The 24,374-nt window shown below is 33.4% G+C and overlaps 1 protein-coding gene across 11 annotated transcripts in view; it reads right to left on the bottom strand.

The window, feature by feature from the left end:
- Positions 1-24,374, bottom strand: part of TBC1D4 (TBC1 domain family member 4) — a 196,701-nt gene that overhangs the window by 9,450 nt on the left and 162,877 nt on the right. For 6 of the 11 annotated variants that reach the window (XM_031958487.1, XM_031958486.1, XM_031958484.1 and 3 more), the window contains 7 exons: positions 19,344-19,504; positions 18,045-18,254; positions 15,617-15,619; positions 14,210-14,368; positions 11,689-11,847; positions 9,770-10,014; positions 4,623-4,782 (listed from right to left, as the gene is read on the bottom strand). In XM_031958487.1, the coding sequence (XP_031814347.1) occupies positions 4,623-4,782; positions 9,770-10,014; positions 11,689-11,847; positions 14,210-14,368; positions 15,617-15,619; positions 18,045-18,254; positions 19,344-19,504 (1,097 nt within the window). Of the gene's footprint in view, positions 1-4,622; positions 4,783-9,769; positions 10,015-11,688; positions 11,848-13,649; positions 13,692-14,209; positions 14,369-15,616; positions 15,620-18,044; positions 18,255-19,343; positions 19,505-24,374 lie in introns of those variants that run through there. The other 5 variants (XM_023500545.2, XM_031958485.1, XM_031958483.1 and 2 more) reach the window with 2 other exon arrangements.

Consider the following 24,374-nt stretch of genomic DNA (forward strand, 5'->3'; position numbering starts at 1 on the left):
TCCTTGCAAAAATCCTGTAAATTAAGCATCAAAGTTAACATGTCCATTTTACAATAGAAAAAATCAAGGTAGTACAACTTGAACCTGAGACTTGAACCTAATGTCTTCTGATTCCAAATACAGTATTCTTTCCATTTTACCAAAGAAAATCATCACTTGGGCTGATATAATTAACTTATTCAACATTCCAAAACCCATTATACTATATACATATGTGTACTCCCACCACCAGTGAAGCTCATAATCCCTCCAATGCTTTAGTAGACTGGGGCCCTTATTAATTTCCTGAGCCAAAAGAAACTTTAACATATTACCTTTCAGTGATCATGATCTCTAAATTTACTTGGGCTGCTCCTCAGATGATCGGCACAAAAGTCTCCATTGTTTAATGGTACTTCAAACCTTTCCAGTTTGTAAGGAACAACCCATTAAAACTAATATTCTGACAAAACTTTCAGGATACTTTCCATGATACAATGAGAATAAGACTTCAATGGAAAATGACTACTAAAAATAGTTACCCCTATATCTAGATCTCTCCATTTAGACCAAGGAATTACAAACTACCAGCTACCCTGAAACCTGTATTTGTCAGAGAGGTAAAAACAGTTTTTACACTTTTAAAATTTTATTGCACTTAAAAACATAAAAATTATTCTTGACTCATATGCCATATAAAAAAGAAATGGTGAATGTCTGCCTGACCTTTGTTCTAAATAAATAAAGAAGAGAAGAAAAAGCGGTAAGAAGAGAAAAATGACTCCAGATTTTGATTTTGCCTAGGAAATTCCCTAGAATCAAAACCTCCTCTGATAATACAGATAAGTAACAATGAATCAACCAAAAGGCCATAACTTAATGTTACATGCCTCAAGTCAAGAATTAAAATGTGTCACAAGCAAGACTTGAACTCAGGTTTTCCCAATTCCAAGAATAATTCACCATCTACTATGTGATGCTGTTTCTAGATATTTCAATGTTCCATAACAAACCACATAGCCTCAGATAAGAGTAAGCAATGACATAATCAGTGGTAACTAAGTTAAATTTCCCATCCTGAGCTCCTACAGCTTATTAGAATTGAAAGAAAGAAAAAGTAACTGATATAAGAAAGCTCACAGTGACATTTATGGCATGCACAAGAGACTATCTTCCAGATTTTCAAAGCAAGAAGTGATAGAAAGTATTCTTTGCAGAAGTCAGCTTTTTGAGGTAAGCCATAAGACATTTTACCAATGATACATCACATTGATCTAAGTGATTTCATTGAAATGAGACAGACAAGATTTTCTCTGAGGAAAGAAGTGAAAAATGAAAGGACTCACAGAGAGACATATTAAGGGAAACAACCTCCAGAGGAAATTTCTTTAGAGAAAAGCAGCTATGTCAATGAAAGAAAAAAAAAAAAAGATCTTCCAGGAAAACCTGATTCAGTGATTATCAGTTTGATGTCTATGAATTTTATTTTCTTCTGATGACAATCTCCAGAGTCTTTGGGAAAAAAAAGATACAAATACTGTCTTTACTAATTACCAACATGAAAAACTAAGTATAAGAAAAAAGTGAGACTTCTCTGAAACCAGTGAAAAATAGTAATTATACTTTAAATTCAGCAAAAATGTATCATGCACTGCTAGTGTGTAAAGACATGAGGAGAAATGAAGAATTTAAACAAGACAGTCTCTGACTTCACAGAGCTTACAATTTAATAGAAGGAAAAATTCTGTGCGTAAAGAACTATAATTTATAATAATACATGATACATCAAAGAGACTGACAGAGAGCCTGGGAGTAAAAGTTATTGCCAACAGGGATGATAAAGTGGTGTTTCGTGGAGGTAAATACGTCAGAGCAAAAAAAAACAAAAAACCCTAGACTTGGAGTCAGAAGACAGGGTTGAGTCCTAGCGTCCTAGCTCCAATACTGGCTAATTGTGAGATCATGGATAGTCACTGAATAACTTGGAGGCTCAGTTTCCTCACCTGCAAAATAAAATTAATAATAGCCACGCTGCTTATTACCAATAGTTTTTGTATAGAAAGAACTTGGCTAAATCTGTTATACAAACAGAGATTGGTGAAGTTTGGCTCTAAGTGTATCTAGGTGAATTATGAGGAGGTAGCATATTAGGAGGAATTCAACAGTAAAAGCAAGGGAGGAAAAACATTTAAAATTCATAATGTTATTTACATATTATTATATCATTTGATCTTCATAAAAATCTTCTCATAGCCTAAATTATAAGATTTTTTTTGGTAGCCAAAATGGACAATAAAATATAGAAGTCATTGGATACAGTATTAACAGTTTGGGGAACAGTTTGGGGAAAACTCAAAGGGTAAATAAACCATATTAATCATCTTTGGAAGGGAAACTAGAATATGTATAAACGTGAGTACTACATTCCTCTTAGTTCACTATTTTTTCTTAGGATTTGGTGTTATACTAAGTATTTGAATATAAAACTATATATAAAATTCCATCTGTGTATTATTTATTAAATAAAGGACTTAAAGTGATTAAATACTTAAAAAGAGAGTGTGTCCACCTCCTCTATTTCTCCCCAAACAGAGGACAACCTCCTCCTCAGAGGGGTGCATCCTGACTCCTGACCTTGGTCCCTTTTGTGACTTTCAACAAGCCATCTTAATCTTCCTGGGCTTCAGTGTCCTCAAAGGTTAAAAAAAAAGTTACTTCCAGTTCTACTCATGATCATAGATCCTGCCCTTGATCCTTTCACATCCAAAGAAGACAGTACAAGGTGAGCAGTTCTGCAAATAAAACAACTCCTTCCATGGAATCCAAGTTCACAGTTTGGCTAATTCCATTCAATTCCTTAACTCCAAAGAAATCTAAGGCCAGAATGGAAAAGAAAAGATGAAAAAGTTTTGCTTGATCTGGATTTTTGAACAGCACTGGCCCTGGAGTCAGAGGACCTAGATTTTTTTTTTTTTTTGGGGGGGGGCACCAAGGCAATCGGACTGAGTGTACCAAATGTCTGAGATTATATTTGAATTCCCATCCTCCCGCCTCAAGAGCCTGTGCTCTCTCTCTCCATGCCACTTGATTACTCCAGTTCTGACTTTTACTATCTTGGGCAATGTGAGACAAGTCTCTTAACCTTTTCCATCTCAGTTTTTTAATCTATAAATTGATATGTGACCTCTGAGATCCTTCCAACTATAGATTTAAGATACTGTGTATGTTTAATTTGTTATATGCAATCCCAAACAGAATTCCAGGAACATGTAAGTACTGAGAAGGGTCAACCAGACAGAACTTACCCACATATACACATATATAAATTCATCTAATTTGTCCAGAACCTCAGAAGACAAAGTGCTACTTTTACTGTGCAGTTGATGAGATAACTTTATCAAAGCATAGGAGAAATAAATGTGTTTGCTGACAAGCTGACAGAAAACAATGAAAGCCCTGCTTCCTGAGGGAGGGAGTGTGGAACTCAGATTCTGACTGATATCCGAAGTCTTAACAATCCACATCTGGATTTCCCCTAAAAATTTCGTTCTCTCCCTGCACCATGGGAGTGAGTCCTGTTAAAGGTTCCCCATTCAAAGGCAAATACAGTTCCTCAATTCCCTCCTCCCTTGAGCAGCCTCCTGGATCAAAGACCTTTCTTGGTTGTTGCCCTGGCATCTCTATTGCACAACACATATAATTGTCTATCCCTTAGGCAGGCACCTAGCAAATATTGGCTGAATTTGAGGGTTCTGGTTCTCTTAGGCCACTTTTGTTTCTCTTTGCATCTGATTAAGACTCTCTGGCTAAAAAGGTGAATCTTGGAAAAAACAAACTAATCAATCTTTTTTTTAAAATGCTGATAAATAATCCAGAGGACAAATGGTTCTTGACAACAGACACAAAACAAAATGCTAGTGCTGACCAAATAACATTGGGCTGTAATGTGACTCTCTAGGAAGTAGCCTGAGTTGCTTGAAACTGCCACAAACAAATACCTGAATCTCTTCAAAATGACACTTGAAAAATAAGTAACTGCCCACCCTTCAAGGACACAGACAGCTCAGCTCAAGTTATGTTCAGTCATATATCTATAACTCAGACATCTGAGCACTGTTAACCTGTCCCTTGTCCAAGAAAGGGTTTGGGAAAGGGGAACAATGGTTAATACCATTAAAAGAGAAGCCAGGATAAGTAACAAAAAGAGGAATTAAAATCATGAATACAATAACAATAAAAAAGAGATAATTAAAATAAAAAATTAGGTAGATAATCTCACCATGTGTGTACCAGGTACTGGTACATGTATACTGGGCAAAAGAAAGCCAGATAAAGTCAGGTCTAAAGACTGCTTGACTCAGATTCAGGAATATAAGAACTAATTTATCTTTCAAGAACATATAAAAATAACATGTCTCCTGCTAACTATCCAAAGGCAATGTTTCAACTCTTGGGATTTCTCATTTCAACTCTTATTTAAGACTCAAAGGTTTCAAATTTTTATTAATATAGCCAGATACAAGGATCAGATTCCAATAATAACTCACCACTGTTAACACAAGATGAAAAATTTTGGTTAAGTAAATAGTGTTTTGTTGTAATAAATAAAAATGCTCAATTGACTATAATTTATAGTCTCTTACCAAAAACTCTGGCTACAAATCCTAGTGGAAATTGGGAGGCAAACAATGTGAGGAACCAAGGGGCAGCATAAAGACTGGGACTGATTTCATTCTCTTCAAGGTGATTGTAGAGATCTCGATGATAGTCATGAAGGAGCCTTGAGAGCTGATACATCTGAATCTAAAGTTAATTTTAAGAGGAAGAATGTTACATTTCTGTTTTGATGTTTCAAAAGTGTACAATTTACACTGCATTAGAAATATTTTTTACTCTTTAAACTTCATTTAAACTTTCTCAAAACAATCCTATTAGTATTATAAATTTAAGGGTGATCCAGATGTTTATTTAGATTATAGAAGGTCATTAGAAAACATATCCATGAATGTCAAACATGTTCCATACTTTTATTTGTATAAAATAAAGTAGGCATTACACATTTCACATTCCAAGAAAATTACATGCTTATTTTTATCCATCCTTCAAGGTCAAATACAACTCTTGACATTTCTATTCCTTAAGCAAACTAAGATATTTTGTCTTGGAATAGAGGTGTTATCTGTATATTAATGTGAAATTCATACACACACTTATGAAATCCAATTTATTTTCTTACTGATCATAATTAGTCTTGCAAACAAAAATTTAAACAACAATTTATGAATTTGCTAACTGTTCTGCCCTGCTCAGACTCTCAGCTAGATAGCTGATCTTCAGATATAACATACATTTTTGGGTTTTTTTTTTTTTGATACTGAGAATCCCTATCTCATCCAGGTTAAATGTAAAAGGTCACTTGCTGACTATATCCAGCTGCTGGCAAGGAAACTTTGTTTGACCTGCTTTATTTCTAACTCAGGCTTGTTTACTCCTCTTTGGGCAGCCTGGTGGATCCTCCATTCCCCACTCTTAGGAGCTCACCATATTATTGTCAACATCTAAGAAGTTTAGCACAGTGCAGCTGAAGACTACCAAGCCCAATAACAGTCTCCGCCTCTCCAGAAGCAGGCATTAGAGGCCTATCCATTGCCATTGCCAAACTAAAATATACATTCAGAAACTTGAACTGCTGCTAATTCTAATTCCTTTTTACCACTGTTTGCCATGATTATGTAAAAGTACAGCTATAAAACAAAGGGGCTTATCATGAGTGAAATATAAAAGGTGAAAAGAATTTTAAAATATTTTGATAAGTCCTACTGAAAAAAATATATTGCTTTCATGTGTACTCCAACAGGTAGATTTTAGTTCTAGAAACTGGAAAATCTAGGTTAAAATCAACATAACAATTAAATGACATAATAAAGTTTACAGGGAGCCAACAGGTAAAATTAAAAGAGGTCATATTAATTGAGTCACTTCATCCAAAATATTCTGGTGTTCTTACTCAGGAAGAAATGTTCATAATACAAAAATTACATTTTTATGATTTCTCTACAACTTAAACCAGGAGTTCAAAGAAAATATTTATGTCAGGATTGCACAAAGAAATCAAGTGCATTTATTTCTTTGACAAAAAAAGATTTTAATACATATAATATAGATAGCACTGAGCTGGCTAGTGAGGTAAACATAATGCAATCCAAGTCAATTAAAAAATATTTTTTAAATGACTCCTAGGTTTTCTACCTATTGGGTACTATGTACTAAGTAAACACAGACAAAAAGAAAAAGAGTCCCAGCTCTCAAGAAGATTACCTAGAGAAGGATGTAGAATACAAGAAAAAATACAATAATCCAAGAAAGAAAAAACAACACTAGCATAGGGCAATCTAGTTTCACATCCAAGACTGAGGAGAGGCAATGATCCCCGGCAGAGAGGGAATGAAAAAAAGGCAAAGATGGAGAAGAGAAAGTGCTGAGCTCAGAGAATAGCACAGAGTACAGTTTGACTGGACACAATGCATGAAGAGCAATGTGAAATAAATCTGCAAGGAAGAGATTTCTATGCCAAGATGAAGAATTTACATGTTTTGTACAAGCAACAGGGAACCAATGAAGCTTCTTGAACTTTTTAATCTTCTCTGTATGTAATGAATGTGAAATGAAGATGGAGGGCATCAGAGATAAGAAAATTGGCAAATTTGGAGGCAATGGTGTTTAATGCATATTGAATTTTTTATATGCTGAAAGGGCTAAGGAGAAAGATTAGACTAAGGCAATGCTGAACTCCATGAAAAAAAGGAGACAGATCTAAGAGCCTGAAGGTAATTGCAACAACAATATGGATAGGGTGATATAGGGGAGAGTTAAGTGATTATACCACAAGAAGGGATTAAAGAAGGACATGAGTACCAAGGAAATATATGCCTCCTTCCTTCTCCTGTTCTATGTACTGGAGAGGCAAGACAGATACTAAACAAGGTGGTCTCCATGCTTAAAAAGCTTACAGTCTAGCAAGGGGATCCAAGATCAAAGAAGTAGAATTGGAAATCTACTCCAACACCTTCCCTTTATAAATGAGAAAACGGAGACACAAAGATGTTAATGGACTTGTCCAGGGTTACATAGATATAAAGGGACAAAGCCAAGATGGGAAAGCAGATCCTTTAACCCTGAATGAAACACTCTTACAAAAATGAATGTTGAAAAATATCTTTACATGTATTTGGAAAAATGAAATACTATTGAAAAAAAATTTTAAATAGATAAAAGGACAGGCTCAGCCTGACTTTACTGGTTGTGAGTTGCAGTTGGGCTAAAGTCAATTGTATCAATACAGTAAGCACCAAGAGTAGAAGTTCATAAAGCTGCCTAAGGTAGGATCAAAGAGAACATATAGGAAAGATAAAGCAAGTTAAAAGTTTTGCCAGAGTTTTTTAATTCCTCTCTAAAAACCTGTGCTGAGAGTCCTCTTCCTGATTTTCAGGGGAAGAAAATTCTAACTTATCATTCTGTTATGTGAGAAGTGTCAAGTCTCACTGATTATTCAAGACTTTTGAAGTTCAGTTATATTTTCACCTATTCGGGTAAAATAGAACCATTCCTTGGTGATTACCCATCAAATTTTGACTCATGCACACACACACACACACACACACACACACACACACACACAAACATTTAACATAGACAACTAGGCGATTTATTTCTAAGTGAAATTCGTATTATCTATCTTTAACTATAGAGGGAACACCCTTTTAAGGTTGCTGAGTCTTTTTGGAAGAAATTACCCCCTATATAAAAAGATTTTAATTTCTGTATCTATAGGGAAATCTATTTGTCACATTAAAAAAAACCCTTTAGAAGTGATAATGGAAGTGATTTCTGTCTCTCTAAGTATCATCTTCCACATTTCTACAAGTACCAAATATTAAGTAGCCCCTATATATATAGAGATGTTATCTTCAGAACTATTCAATTCAGTTGACCTGCCTAGGGCAAAGCTATATGAACTTAATGTAAGGCAACATTTGAAGAAATTTTCTACAGTCATTTTGACAACAATATGACATTCTATCTACAGCTATCTCCATCTACTTAATGCATTTCTATTCAGATGTCTCTTAGGTCTTGAAAATGGTCATACATTCTCATGTATAATCTATATCATATTTCTTACATATCAGGGAAGGGAAAGGTACAGAATTTGGAACTGAAAACTTTAAAATAATATTAAAAGTATTTTAACACGAATTGGGGGAAATATATATATATATATAATATATATTATGTGTTATATATATTTATATATATATATATATATTTAATATTTATTTATTTTACTGAGGCAATTGGGGTTAAGTGACTTGCTCAGAGTCACACGGCTGCGAAGTGTTAAGTGTCTGAGACCAGATATGAACTCAGGTCCTCTGACTTCAGGGCTGGTATTCAATTTACTGTGTGTGCGCGCGTGTGTGTGTGTGTGTGTGTGTGTGTGTGTGTGTGTGTGTGTATGTATTTTTATACAGAGGCAAAGCCCACCAAGCTTTAGTGCCTCCAAATATAGGATCAGGGATGAGGTAAGAAGGGGTTAATTAGTTCTAAAAAGGCTTATCACCACAAGTTTGCCTAAAGATTGTCTGACAAAGTGAGCAAGGTTAGATTCTTTCCATAGCTGGTAAAGGGAAAATCTACATTGATGATATAACAATTCTTTTGAAGTTCCAAGGGACTGAATTCTTACCCAAAGTCAGAGAATATGTAAAAATTCTGGAAATTGTCTCTTCATGTCACTTTTCTAAGGAAAAAAATTCTAACTTATTACCCTAGTCACATTCTTCAAGAAACAAACAAGGAAAAAATTAAAAGGAACATCTCTAATTTTATCCCACATTTTCAAAGACTAAATAAAAGAAAATAAATTCCCTACCTCAGAAGAAAAATCTGAGAATCATTTTATTTTTTCTGTTTTGCCTTGTTATGGTTTTTAATGAAGCTTTCATGTTAAGTTCAAAAAAATATATATGAATCTGGAAAATTGTGATTTCAATAACCAAGAGAAAGAAAAAAACTTAAGAAATGATCTGTAATCCTACCAAAATATTAAGATGGAAAAAAGTAAGAATTTTCTAAAGACAATTTTTCTCTATATAACTTGTACTTGTATTATCATAGATTTAGAATGTGAAAGGACATTAGAAGTCATCTAGTACTTGTAAAGTCAAAGTTTAAATTAATTTTTTGGTAGGCGTAGTGTCTAAATGCTTATTACTTCAATATCTTTGTTTAAAAGGTATAATATAAAAATAAAATGTTATCTATAATTATTCCAAAAGACTTGGTATATCCCCAAATCCTAAGAAAAACTAGTAAAACAATAGAATAATGCATTTACCTACATTCCAATACTTATTTTCACTCCAAGATTTTTTAAAGATGTCTCCAATTTATTTAAACCTGCATGGAATTATTACCAAAATATTTAATATCTTTTTTTTTTTATAGAAATCTTTTTTTTTTAATTTAATAGCCTTTAATTTACAGGATATATATACATGGGTAACTTTACAGCATTAACAATTGCCAAACCTCTTGTTCCAATTTTTCACCTAATATTTAATATCTTTTTTTTTTTATAGAAATCTTTTTTTTTTAATTTAATAGCCTTTAATTTACAGGATATATATACATGGGTAACTTTACAGCATTAACAATTGCCAAACCTCTTGTTCCAACAAAATATTTAATATCAAGACCCTATTTTGGTTATTACAAAGGTCTGACTCACCTGTAGCGACATCATGTCTGGTCTATACTGTTTCCGGAAGCCAAGGTCATACATGAGGAACTTGAGCATTTCAAAAGCTTGCTCCTCACTCATATGCAGAAGCAGTACTCCAGCCACAAAACTAATCCCCTGGCAGTAACCCACTTCTTTATCCAGCAAAGAATAGGCTTTCAAAAGGTTAAAGAGGGATAGCTGCCCAGATCCTAGCTGTACAGAAAAGTAAGGATGAGTGGGAAAGGTTCTTCCTGTCAGAGTAAGAGAAAAATAAAGAAGCAAACAAATAAATAAGCAAATATGTAAAAAATACATATGTATATATGTGTATATACATATATACATGTATACATATATACACATATACATATACTACAATGTTTAGATGTAAAAAGAAAACACAGCTATCCACCATCTAGCTAATCTAGATCATTATGTTTCAAGTTTAATATTCTATTGACTATACAAACTTATTGCCCCCCCCTACCCAATTCATCTCAGCAAAGATATTAAAACAACTTTCTTCTACAGAAGAACAGATTACTTTTGGGCAAAAAAAAAAAAAAATGGACTGGTGTTAAAGTGAAGTCTTGACATAAAGAAACTCAAGGATTTATATTTATTATTAAGTCAAATAATTCTGACACAGTTCATGTTTTAACTTAAAAGAGCATTCTTAAACAATGTTATCATCATCTAATTTGAAGGGGAAATGCAGTCAGTCATACATACACTTTACATTTAGGAAATCTTTTCTCCCCAGAATTTCCTCTAGGCTCAATGCTTTTATTTTAGGAAGCCCTTAAAATTTCCTCTTTAGGATCATAGAACTTGTGCTTGAATAACTGTCACAATTTTATAATTTTTTTTTAAGAAAGAAAGGAAAGAAGAAAATGAAAAATAGTAAAAATTTAAAGAGATTTCTCTCCAAAAATTCACTGTGGAGCATGAAATTATAGTGAAGAAACTTTAGCCAGGGAGCAATGTAGTCAGAACTTTCCAAAGGGTAACAACTAAGTACTGTAACAAATGCATCTCCACCACCAAAAGTGTAACAGTGTTGGCAGGACATTTCTTCATTCAAAAGAAAAGGTCTTATGTTAACTTCCCAGATTTTATGCCTTTACTGAACAATTACTCTCTATCAAAAATTGCAGAGATGCCAATCTAAAAAACATTTTTCTTTCTTTCCCACATATGTACAAAACATAGTTTTTCCAGGAATTCGTGATGATAGTTAATCTATACTGTAAACAACAGAAAGAAGTGAAAAAATATTGTAAAAAAGCTAAAGGAACACAGATGGTTGCAATATAAATTTCCCCCCTTTTTAAGGAAAAGTACAATCTCTACTACATTGTTACTTCTTCAGCTAAAAAAATAAAATTAACAATTTTTTTTAAAAAAATCAAATATACATCTCTAGATACCCTTTTCTCACTAACCTCTAGTCTTCAAAGATTACTTCCTTTGTCATTATTTCTCAATTTTCCCAAAATTTGCTCTCATCACTTTTCACTCAAGTAGGCATGAAATCCACTACCTGGGATATTTATCCTCCAAAATCCCTCTCAATCTAATCTACAGTCCTTCCCACCATTCTTTCAAGATCTGTTCATTGTTTCCTAGATTCATTCAACAAATAATTACAGAATGCCTACCACATAGGATTCTCAAAGAAATCTTCTGTTCTGCTAACCCAATGTAATGGAGAAGAAAGAGAAATAAGAACTAAGTTAGACAAATATAACTATTTTCAAAAAAAAAATTGTCAGAAAACTGTCTAAAAACCAAAAAAAAAAAAAAGCAGAATACAAATGGATTTATGCATATCTTTTCTCTCAAACAGAAAGGGCCATTAATAATGTCAACAAAAGGCCAGGATATGTACATTAGTAAGCGATTCATCAATATGGCAACCATACCTAAATCTACAAGGATAGCATGTTGCTGTGCTGTGAGCTGCTTCAAAAGCTCTTTATAGGAAATGTCAGGAGGTTGCTGTTTACTTGGCAACCGGTGCCTCAGACGATATTGTAAAGCCAAAAACTGCCAAATTTCTCCACGGCGACTTTTAGGCACCCCTAAGAACAAAGAGAAAAACCAACAAGAGTTTAAACACATGAATTAATTTGCAAAATTGCATTAGTAGTACTGTATGTAATGCTGACAGTAGCAATATTAGGCCATGCCACCCAGTAAGATTAAGTAATGAATTAAATGACAAAGGCAATTTAAGCAAGTTTAATCTTGTATCTGCCTTTATCTTTTGAACAGAAAACATTCCAAGACAATCACTTTAATCCTACAAAGAAATCCTAAATTTATAATGCAAAGACACTATTTTCATCTTTAAGTTAGTTTGAAATATTTTAATAAATCTTCATATATATATATATATGAAAAATACATAAATATTAAGATTTCTTCTGGCTCTGTTGTTTTATGACTGCATTATACATCAATTTAAAGTCAACAGTATGAAGGTAACCCACACAACACCTCCACAGTGTATATCATATAGAATATTCACCTACTCGAAGGAAAAAAAAAAGTGAGAAAATAAGAAGTGAACTAAGTCACATACAGTGAAAGTACAATTAGGGAGAAAAAATTAACTCATATTCTTTGGTCAGCTCAAAATAATGGCATTCAGTCATGAGGGGACAAGGAGAACCAATGATTAATATTTTAGGAGCTATTCTGCTTATGAAAAACTTTTATTAACATAATGACTGAAAAAAAATAATCACTGACTTTTTTCTGGGCACGGACTGGATCTAATTTGTATATTCTATATGGCAAAACAATTCAATATATTTGTCAAAAAAAGTCCCCAAAAGGTCACACAGAGACACAGCTAAAACTACTGAACTACAGCAAGTGTCTAGCACAATGTACTATATACAGTGGGCATGTAATGTTTGCTGGATTGAATTTATTTTGGGTCACCAAAGAAACAATGTAGTTAATACGACTACTTCCAATATTTATGTAAAGAAGGAATAATAAATTTGTAATTGGCTCCTGTACTCATTTCTATTTAAGTCAATATAAGAAGTTACTTTATTCTCAGTTGGGTGTGGTGCCAGGATAATAAATGTCCTATCCAGAGGTAGGATTAAATTAAAATTAAATGTTAAATGAAATCTTGACACCTGAATTTATTTTTAATTATGCATCCCATGCCTCAAAATTGTTTTTGAATAAACTTTTCTAAAGTAGTTTTGAAAGTTATTTTAAAATGATGCATTTCAAATCTAAATCTCACCTCCATCTTTTTCAACCTAATTTTTCCTTAAAAGTTTATTCTACTAATTCTTCCTAAGATTTTCAGATCATCAAAGAAAAAGTTTATTTGTTGTTTTCATTAAAACTTGAAATGTATCATTAATGTTGCCAATACACAAAAGCACCAATTTTCATAGAATTCTAAAATACTTTCAGGATCTTCTTGATGTTTTAGGAATAGTTTAAAGCATTAAATTAATAGACAACCATTCATTTATTTATTAACCACTTTCAAGAGGCTACAAAAGTATAGCCACAAATGGGATGCTATAAATCCTTTTGTCTTGAAGTTTACAATCTAATAGGGGAATAACTAAAATACATAATATTACAGGGGAAGTACTTTTTTTTCCAACACAAAGTGTTTCAAAGACTGAATGGAAATATTAAATTGAGGAGGGAAGAGAGGGTAGAATCAGAAAAACTTCATGAAGGAAAAGGGCTAAATTTTGAAGAATAATTGAACAGAATTTATTTACTACAAATTCTGTAGTTTAGGTTCAAAATTTTATAATACATTTTTCAAAAGTTCTGAAAATAATTTGATTTATAGAAAAATTTTTCGTATCTCAAAGACAAAAAAGAAGAATCATACAATTGAGGACAGGTTGATTTGTCAACTGTTTTGTCAACTGTGAGGCCTCTTCCAACTGTAATATGCTAAGATTCTATGTATCATATGACTAAGGAATATTAACATATATGTACACTCTCACCACAATCTCCTTAAGTAGGGTGATACAGATAGATAGATAGATAGGTAGATAGACAGACAGATATGTGTGTATGTATATACATATACACATCCATCTATAATTATTACGATCAGATGAAAATAATGAATTTTCTTTTGTATTTGTAGGATATCCTACTATCCATCATAAGTACAACTTGTATTCTGAGTTGTTTTTATAATCTTCAAGTGATGGAGAGACCACCCTCTTTCTCTTGTGCCCAAAACCACTTTCTTGGGAACTGTTAGCTGGGAGTGATAGGGAAGTCCATACCAAAGGTGACCGACTTATGCAAAGGTCAAATGTCACTTTAGCTTTACTCTCATTGTACTCTTAGCAACTGCAGAATTGGTCAAAGACAGACAAAAGAAAGCATGACAAATATCAAAAACAAAGTGTGATACTCCTTTGTCCTCAATACCTTCTTTGAGAGTAATATGAATATCTTCCAGATCACATCTGATTTTAGTCCTGTAGTTTAATAACTTCTTATCCCATGTTAATAAGGTGTCCTTTTGGCATATACCAACTTCATCATAGTCTAATTTAACTTTTCTGGACTGGAGTTCATCTCGGCTTGCTAAAAGGAAACAAAGAGAAAAGTTGTAAGATCCAGTTGATGATTCTATTCTGAAATTTTGAAATTACAGTAAAATAATCACAAATGCCATCAAGACATTGGCCACTGAAAACTTCTCAACAGAAAAGTTATGTAAAAAGAAATGAAAAAATTATACATATATATTATATATGTTACACACACACACACACACACACACACACACACAAACAGGTCCTTGTGTTGTAAATATCTTATACCAAAAAAATTGTTAAGAATTTCCTAAGCATATTTAATTCTTTATCATATAAACAACATGGCTATTGGCACAAATAAAGGCAAATTACCATTATTTATTATTATTATTATTATTATTATTATACAGAATATTCCAATCCCTGAATCAAAGTGACAAGCCATAATATACATCTGGCATTCTTAAAAGCTCCAAAAATCTACATAATTTATATGACATATATTAAAAAATATCCCCATCTACTCCTCTATTTTTTCTCTAACTACAAATATTAAGAAGAATATGAGAAATATATACAATCTGACATATTCAACAACTACTAATGGGCCTTAACTACTTTTAGAAGGGTTAGCTTTCTACTCTACTGCAATGTCAATACTAAGAGTGAAAAATACCCAAATAATGAATTTATTTCCACTTTTCAGAGAATAAACATATATATGTATGTATGTGTGTGTATATATATATATATATGAAGATGCTTTTACTGAGGTTTTAAAGGGGGGAAAACCCTAAAATTTAAGAATTTTAGACTATTCGAGTTTTTAAAAAATTTCAACCTCCCCTGTTCAGCCTCATTTCACCTGACTCAGTAGCACTGAACAGGGAGAACAGGAGAGTCGGCTTTAGAATCAGAAGTCTTGAGTTGAAATACACTTCTGACACTAAACTCTGTGTCTTAGACAAGTCACTTATTCTCCCAGTCTCAGTTACCTCATCTATAAAATAAGGGATGTGTGTTAAGTAGTCTCTGGAGTCCTTGCTAGCTCTAATATTCCTATGAAATACAAATATCTAATTCAAAATAAAAATTTTCCCATTTTTAGAAAATTAAACAATATGTAAACTTTTGCCTCTTTCCTGAATAACTGCTTGATTTTTAAAAAGTAAACAGAAAACACTTTAAGCTAATTCTTGTTTTATTTATTAAGGTCAGCTGGGAAAAAATGAAGGAAAGAACAACTCAGAAAAATCTGGATTCACTCAAGCACATATTACTTAAATAACCTTACCTTCTGCAAAACAAATCTCTATCAAAAATAAGAGTCCTCGACAGCACAAAAAAACAACAATAGGACAGACTGTTATTTTCATGCCAGCATGTTTAAAATAGGAAATAATAATTATATTGATAACACTGCAAAAAGCTTGTCTGTCAATAGTTGCCACTAGATGGCTTTCAAACACAGACTGGCTCTCAATTTGATTAATTCTTATTTTCTAAGTTAATTCTAGATACTTTTTTTTTTTTTTTTTTTTTTTTTTTTTTTTTAGGTAAAGAGCACCTTTTTAAAACAATTCCAGTAAATAATCTGTCTCAAGTTTTATCAGGGAAAGCCTTCAAACAGAATTTGTTTATATTTTCTCCACTAAAAAATATGTTTAGAAGAATTGTACTTGTTTAATATATACTGGATTACTTGCTGCCTAGGGAAAGGGGTAGGTAGAGAAGGAAGGAGAAAAATTTGGAAAACAAGATTTTTCAAAGATAAATACTGAAAACTTTCTTTGCTTATATATTGATAAATAAAAAGATATTATTATAAAAGAAATTTTAAAAAATTTTCTCCACTAAATCCATAGTTCTTACATTTTGATTTGTTTTTCTCCCTCTCATTTCCTCTGGGTTATCTTTACCAGATAAGAATAAATTAGGAGGTGGCATTTTCATTGACTAGAATTCTTCCATATTCAACTAGAATGACATCAACCCTACTGTCCTCTCAGGTATAGAGAACTAACAACCTAATAAGGAATCTGTATTATATGGAATAATAAATACATTTTTCATTTAATAATGGCTCTAATTAGTAAACAAATAGAATAATGAGAAAAGTGCTAGGTTAAGTATTAAGAAATCTGGGCTCTGCCCCTGGTTTCTGTGATGTAATTCACTCCTCCTCCAAAACCTTAATTTCTTCTCACCTATAAAATGAAGATATTGCTTTCTGATTCCATAATGAAAAAGATATTACTATCTGAATTTAGAATTGTTAATAATAAATAACAACAAAAATTGGCATTTACATAGCATTCTGAAGTCCTTTATATATTTTAAATCATTTGAAGCTAATGTGAAATACATACTAATGTATTATTATCCCCAATTGAAGGAAATTAAGGTGCAGGATAAATAAGTGACTTTCCTGTAGTCACCCAGTTAAAGGAGTTGAGTCTGGCCACATTACATCACACTGTTCCTGAGGAAATCACCTCACCTACTGTTAATGGGATACAATTTCATGACCAGTTACTTCAAGAGAGTTCTATCAATTTTTCTTGACTTTTCACAGGTTTATGTTAAACCAAAATATATTAAAGAACTATGACTTAAAGTAGATATTAAACTTCACAGTTTTAAAACATATTTATGTTATATGTATTTTTAAAACAGTTTAAAATCATCTTAAATCTCTGAAGATTACAATGGTTTTCATAATAGCAATTTCTTCATCTACAAAAATTAGGTAACAAAAATTTTAATATTTATATCCTAGGATTGTAGAATACTCTGTAAAGACTTGGTGAAACAAGTTTCTATATAAAGTGAGTTATTATTATTGAAGTTATTTTAGAAGGTACTTAGAAAAGAAAGAGGATCATTATATGGAGGCAGGCTTGTACTCCCATGTCCATAGAGTCAAATAAGAATCACAATAGCATTTATATTCTTCTTTGAGATTTATAAAACACTTTACTTGTGCTGTCTCATCTGATTCTCCCAATGCTGGGATATAAAAGCTAACATGATCCCCATTTTACAAGGGAAGAAACTGAAGCCCAGGAGGCTTGCCCGGGACCCTCCAGATCTCTAAAGAGTCTGAGATAGGATCCTAGCATTCTACCTATTATACCTCCTAAATGATTCTATCAGTCAAAGCCAACATGGAAAAAGAGGAGAAGAAAAGATATATAGTATTTACAAAGGTAAATTGCTTTCATGTTGCTTTTTCTTAATAAACAAATTATCACCAATAGTATAAAGAGGGGAATTTCTGATAGATGCTAAGAAGTTAATGCTCTTACATTATACTCCAAAAGGAATCTACTAAAATATTCAAATTAATCTTATGTAGATTTTTAATAAGTCTGATAATGATGAGTCATATTTAAATAGTAAAGTTTGCCTCAAAATTAAACTTATTTTGCATCACACTTAAAATTATTAAAAGCTGAATTAAACTCAATAGTACATGAATACTACTTTTACTTTATCTTTTGATTTTTTTAAAGTCCTATATTCAGAACTGACCTCTTACCACAATTCAAACACAAATCAAACTCTTAAGTTAACCTCAAGCCAGACCTTTCTTATATACTCACTATCCAACAATAATATATCACTGAAAAAAAGCAGCAAATCTGTTCAAGGTAAGTGTTAAATGACATCCTTAAATTACAGCATTATCATCTCTGGTTTTGTTTCTCTGAGTGGCTAACCTTCCAGTTTCTGATTTTCTTTTTCCATTCGAAGCAACAAAATTTGTTGGTGGATAGCTTTTTTCCACAGACTTCGTAATTCTTCAGATTTTCTTCTCCCATCAACTTTTTCTGGTTCATCCTCATCAGGCAAGAATAAGACAAGAGGATCCTCTTCCATGGTCGGAGCAAGAGGAGACAAAGGAAGAAGTTCGTTTCTGTCAAGTCCATCTACAATGAATTAAAATGATGATGTGTACTTCTTACTAACAGAGTATATTACAGATTTTTTTTCTTCAACTATTGGGAATCTCATATACCACAAGTGGGTGTTTTCAGAAAAGTTGACTTACTTCTCTGGTAACATTTCAGACTGTTATTTGAATCAATGACTTAGGTAAACTGACTGAATTCCCCTGCTATACTTCCTTCTTATAATGAAACAAAAGCACACATAATTACACCACTTCCTCTTTATGCACAGTGTCTATTTTCACAATACCTTAAAGATAGGTGCTTCCAACTAAATTAGTTTTCTCCTGATAATTTAACACTTCTGTGATAAATCTATTTATGCACAAAAAATAACACTGAAGTAAGTTTAGAAATAAATCATCCCTTAAGACTGAAATTAATATTTTTAAATATTATAAAATATTATTTTTATTAAATCCATACATAGAGATAAGCAGGCCAATAATTAATGTCAAATCAGCCCACCAACCAGCATAAATTATACACTTAACTATTTTCTAGGTATTGTACTAAATGTTAAGGATACAAAGGTAAAAACATGGTCCATGATCTCAAGGAATTCACATTCTAATTAAGAAGATGTGTATGTATTATGTACTATAAGATATAAAGAGGTAATTTCAGAGGGCCATCACTAGAAGTGGTAGAGACCTCCCAGAAGAAAATGGGATTTGGTCTGGGTCTTTAAGAAAGCCAAGGAAGCCAAGAGGCAGGGTACATAAGCAGAGAGCATTCTAGACATGGGACACAAATAGTGGAAAAAAACAGCTAAGAGATGGAGCACTGTGTGCAAGACCAGTATTGCTGAATCAAAATATAAAAAAAAACTGGACAGATAAGAATGGAATCAGGTTGTGAAAGCTTTTAAAATACAAATAGAAGATCCTTTATTTGTTCCTGAAATATCAAAGTATTCCTATATTTTATATTTCATATTATATTTGCCTATCCATATAGAGCAAGAATAGATTTTAAAGAAATACAATAAACTTCTTTCTATATCAAAATTTTTCTTTTATGCCCTGAAGAATGATACTCAGAGGAGATTCTCATTAATATACAAACCTTGATGCTGCATTGCTGAGGGAGATTTGTTCATAGGTGAAGCAACTCGAAGGAAAATGCGCTGCCTCCAAGAGACACGTCGAGGAGTTACAGGGAACCCTCCAATATTTAAGGAGTCACTGCTACAAGTAGATGAAGTTCTTTTCCTTCCCTCCCCATCACTGTGGGAACAAATATTCAAAGCAGAAAGGTACTTGAAATTGATCATTAAGGACTTAAACTAGCAGCTTAAGTCATTCACAGTTTGTATGTCAGGCAAACAAAAATCCAGATATATATGAACCACAGGCAAAATGGAGTAATGCATAACCAGGGGTTGTCTTCCCTCTACTCAAGGACCTCGCACAACTGACCAAATAATGAAGAGAATTAACTAGACCTGTGCTAATAAGCTCAGTAATAAAAGGTTCATTTCTGTTTCTACTCATTTCACAGAATACATAAACCTCTATTCAATAGATTAGAAAATAGATTCAATAGATTGAAAAAAAATTTAGCAATGGCTATTAAATACTGGCCCTGTGAACTTCTAGAACATGAACTGCTATAATTTAGCAAAGCAATGTGCTAATGATATAAATGAATAGCTAAATTCCTTTAGTATCAATTAAGTTTGCCAGTTCAGAGAAGAACAAGGATAAGTTTACAGGATAAGTTTCTCCCTCTATCCTCTCACTATCTTGTATAAGGGAATTACAATGATCATAACATTCTTGCCAATGACTGTCAAAATCTCCAAATTGTTAGTCTTTAGGAAAAGAAGATAAGCTAAATTATACCAAACAATATTAAAAAGTGTTAATCAACCTTATATATTCCACAAGAGTGGAAAGACTTGCCCCATTCTCAGTTTTTATCTCTAGCCAACAGAGTAATTGATTGATAAAGTTATACATGAGACTCAACAATAAAATCAATAATAAGATAATGCAATAACCACTACTGGGAACAGAAAAAAAAATTGCTCAGGCTTCTTTTTTTCCCCAAAAGCCTTACTCAATATGCCTAAGAAGATGATGAGAAAAATACCTCAATTTTTCAATTTCAGTGAGAAATTGAGGAACAGTTACTTGACATAATTTCTTCAGGATCAAAGTAATATAATAATCAAGCCGGGAATTAATGGCATCCAACCCCACTATTTAAGCTTTGATGCCATAGTCACTGAAATCACATGTCAAAAATCCATCAAAAGGAAAAGAATCACTGACACTCAGAATTAGTTCCTTTTATATCCTAGGCAACTATGAAAGCCTACTAGAAGTTCAAGAATTCAACAAGTTAGCAAGCATTTACTATGTATGCATCAACCATATATAAGCAAGCTGGCTAGTTATTAATCCTGGAAGTACTATTTTGGGACTAATTGCATCAATTGAGATAAACACAACCCTTAGGTTTTACACAAACAACAAGAAGTGAAATAGTACTTCAAAGATCAGATTAGACAGACACCTGAATAACAGGAACACCTGGATAAGAGGAACAGTGTGGATAAAATATACTTGTAAGAAGAATCTTTCCAAAACTTGATAATGTCAATTTCTACCTTCACAACAACTCTTGTTCACCTTCCCTTTCAGTCAGTCACCAGCTGGTCTCAGTTTTACATCAGCTATTGTCTGAACTATTATTATAGGAAAACACCTTCACAATCATTCAACTTCCTCTCTTTAATCTCCAATCTCTACATCCTTCCCTGCTGTCTAAAAAATAGGCTCCTGTCTTCCCACTTCTTAAAATCTTTTGCTAGATTCTACAGTTCTGCACATTATCATCCATTATTCCTATTCCCTTAATTAACCAACCTGCTAGAAAATTTGTTCACAATTATTGCCTTTACCTCCTCTATTCTCTCACTTCTCAACCCTGTGAAATCTGACATCAGACCTAATCATTGAATTCAAACTGTTCACTCCAATATTATCAATGGTCTTTTGTCAAATTCATTAGTTTATTCTCAGTCTTTCATCTCTGAATGAAAGCATTTGATGCTACCAACCATACTCTTCCAGATTACTAGATCTTCTCTGGGTTATCACAGCACTGTCCTCTAGTTTTTTTGTCTATTTGGTCACTTCTCAGTCTCCATCATCCATATCATGCCCTGCAACTATAAGTGTACTCCAAGGCTCTATCCTAGGCCTCCCTGGTTTATTTTTTTCTCTCTATACTCTCTTCTGGCAATTTCATCAATTTACATAAATTTCACTATAATCTCTAAGCAAAAGACTCAAAATAGATAGCTAGGTAGATATTGATATAAATGTAAATAGATATAGATACAAATATAGATATTTCTTGTCTCTCTAGTAAGCTCTTATAAAGAACTACTCATTGGATATTTCAAACTAGTTTTTCCATAAGCTTCTTTAGCTCAAATATATGCAAAACAAAATTAATTATCTTTTCCCCAAAATCCATTCCTTTTCTAAACTTTCCTAATATTGTCAAAGGAGAAAAGCTCTTCCAGTTACAAAGGTTCACAACTTCAGCATCATTCCCAAGTCTTTATTCTCATTCATCACACAATCACCAGTTCCAACATTCTCTTTTCTTAATTCACACACCACAATTTTATATGGGTAGTGACAATAACCTCCTAATTATTTTCTTGCCTCAAATCTTTCCCATCAATTTATTCCTGATCATGCCATTCCCTTGCTCAAACTTCATCAGTTTCCTATTATCTCTAACAACAAAGAGAAACTTCTTTGGCATTTAAGACCTTTCAAAACCTAGCCCCAACTTATCTATCAGGTCTTCTTAATCATGACTTCCCTTCAAAATTCATCGTCTAGTCAAACTGGCCTTCTTAATTAATCAACAAATATTTATCAAGCACTCACAAAGTTCCAGGCACTTTGCTGGGGGGGGAAAAAGGTCCTGTCTTCAAGTAGCTTACATTCTAATGGGGAATATAACACTATGTACATACAATATGCATGTGAAATAGATAGAAGGTGACCTTAGAGATGACAGCATTAGCAACTAGGACAGAAAAATATCTCCTGCAAATGGTGGAACTTTAACTGAATTATGAAGGAAGTTATGGATTCTAAAGGGACAAAGCGGAAGGGAGAACATACAGGGCAGTCAGTGAAAAGGCATGAAAAAAGGAGATGGAGAGTTTGTGAGGAAAAGCCAAGTAGGACAGTATGCCTGAACTACACAAGGAAGAAGGAGAAATGTTGAAGAGACTGGAAAGGTAAGGGGCTGGCTATGAGAAGCTCTAAATGCAAAACAGAGGAGTTTATATCTGAGTCCAGAAGTGATGGAGTCACTGGACTTTACAAGGTCAGATCTATACTTAAGGAAAATCACTAGCAGCATAAGGAGGAAGGACTGAAGAGGGAAGAGACCAATTAGAGGATTACAACAGTAGTTTAAGCAAGATATGCGAAGGGTGGTAGTTATATGAATAGAGAGAAGTAGTCTTACTGGAGGGATCTTGTCAAAATACAAATAGCTCATTTAGCAACAGAATAGATATGTGGGGTGCGAGTGAAGAGTTGTCATGAAAGTTGGGAAACTAAGTGATGGGAGTGGAAATGAGAATAAAGTAGATGATATTCTTGAAATTTAAAAGAGATGGATTTGAGGGGGGGAATAATGACTCCTCTTTTGGACACACTACAAAGTCTCATAGCCATCAACTATTCCCTGTCACTCACTCCATACATCCATTCCAAATGAGATGCTAGATAATGTGTTTGTACTTTGATAAGATCTCTTATATTCTCATATTTCCCTTTTATAATATCTCTCCATTCACACAGTCACCACTGTCTTGTCTCACTACAATACAATCTAACCTCCAAAGAGCTGCAAAGCAATTCACCTAAACTGTAAGTGTGGCCCTGTCACCTCCCTACTCCCTAGTTTCTTATTGCATCTAAGATCAAACATAAAGTTTGGGTATTTAAAATTCTTCATGACTGGGCTCCTTACCACCTTTCTTCTGCTTCATTCCGGATATTCAACAATACAGCTACCATACTGACCTATTACTATTCCCTACAAAGGCCCCTACACATCCCTTTTACATGCCTTTGTACTGGCTCCTCTCCCTCCTCACCTTCATGTTTCATGGCTTCCTTCAAGAATCAGCTCTGATTCCACTTATTACAGGAGACCCTCTCAGCTCCACTAAGTCACCAGTGTCTTCTCTCTTTTGAAATGACTTTCCATCTCTGTTATATACATCTTGAAGGTGTCTAGTTGGGTTTTTTTGCTTCTCTCTCTTCCTCCCTCCCTCTCTCTCTCTCTCTGTCTCTCTTGATCTTTCTCTCTGAATATCTCTCAGTTTCTCTCTCTCTGTCTCGGTCTCTCTATTTCTTTCTCACACACATATGTGGATACATGGATACATATGTGAATACATGTATACACACTCCTGCACACGTACATGTACATACATACACATGTGCACACACGTGCATAGAAGCTCCTTGACAGTAGGGAATGGCTTTGTCTTCACTTGCATCCCTAATACCTAGAACTGTGTCTGGCAGAATAAACACTTAATAAAACCTTTCCGACTGACTGTCAACATGAGAGCTATTCACAGTTTGCCTCCAGTTTACTGATATTGCATATTTCTCCCCCTGCCATACTCTAAAGTCCAGTCAAACTGGCCACTGTAATCTCCTTGAGAGCAGGAATCATTTCAGCTTTGACTTTCTCTAGCACCAAGCATTGTTACTATAAAACAGCAAATACCTGTTAACTGACTGATCTCCCATCACAGAATGAACCCCCCTCACACTTATCACTTAGAATCCTAACCTTATTCCAAGGCTTAGTTCAGACTCTGAAGGGAAGTATCTGTTGTTTTTCCATGTTTTTAGTGATCTCCCTCCTTAAATTATCTTGTATTGGGGCAGCTAGGTAGCACAGTAGATAGAGCACCAGCCCTGAAGTCAGGAGGACCTGAGTTCAAATCTGGTCTCAGACATTTAGCACTTCCCAGCTGTGTGACCCTGGGCAAGTCACTTAACCCCAATTGCTTCAGAAAAAAAAAAAATTATC

The sequence above is a fragment of the Sarcophilus harrisii genome, chromosome 3 (assembly GCF_902635505.1).
Source record: "Sarcophilus harrisii chromosome 3, mSarHar1.11, whole genome shotgun sequence".
In the NCBI taxonomy this organism is placed as follows: Eukaryota; Metazoa; Chordata; class Mammalia; order Dasyuromorphia; family Dasyuridae; genus Sarcophilus; species Sarcophilus harrisii.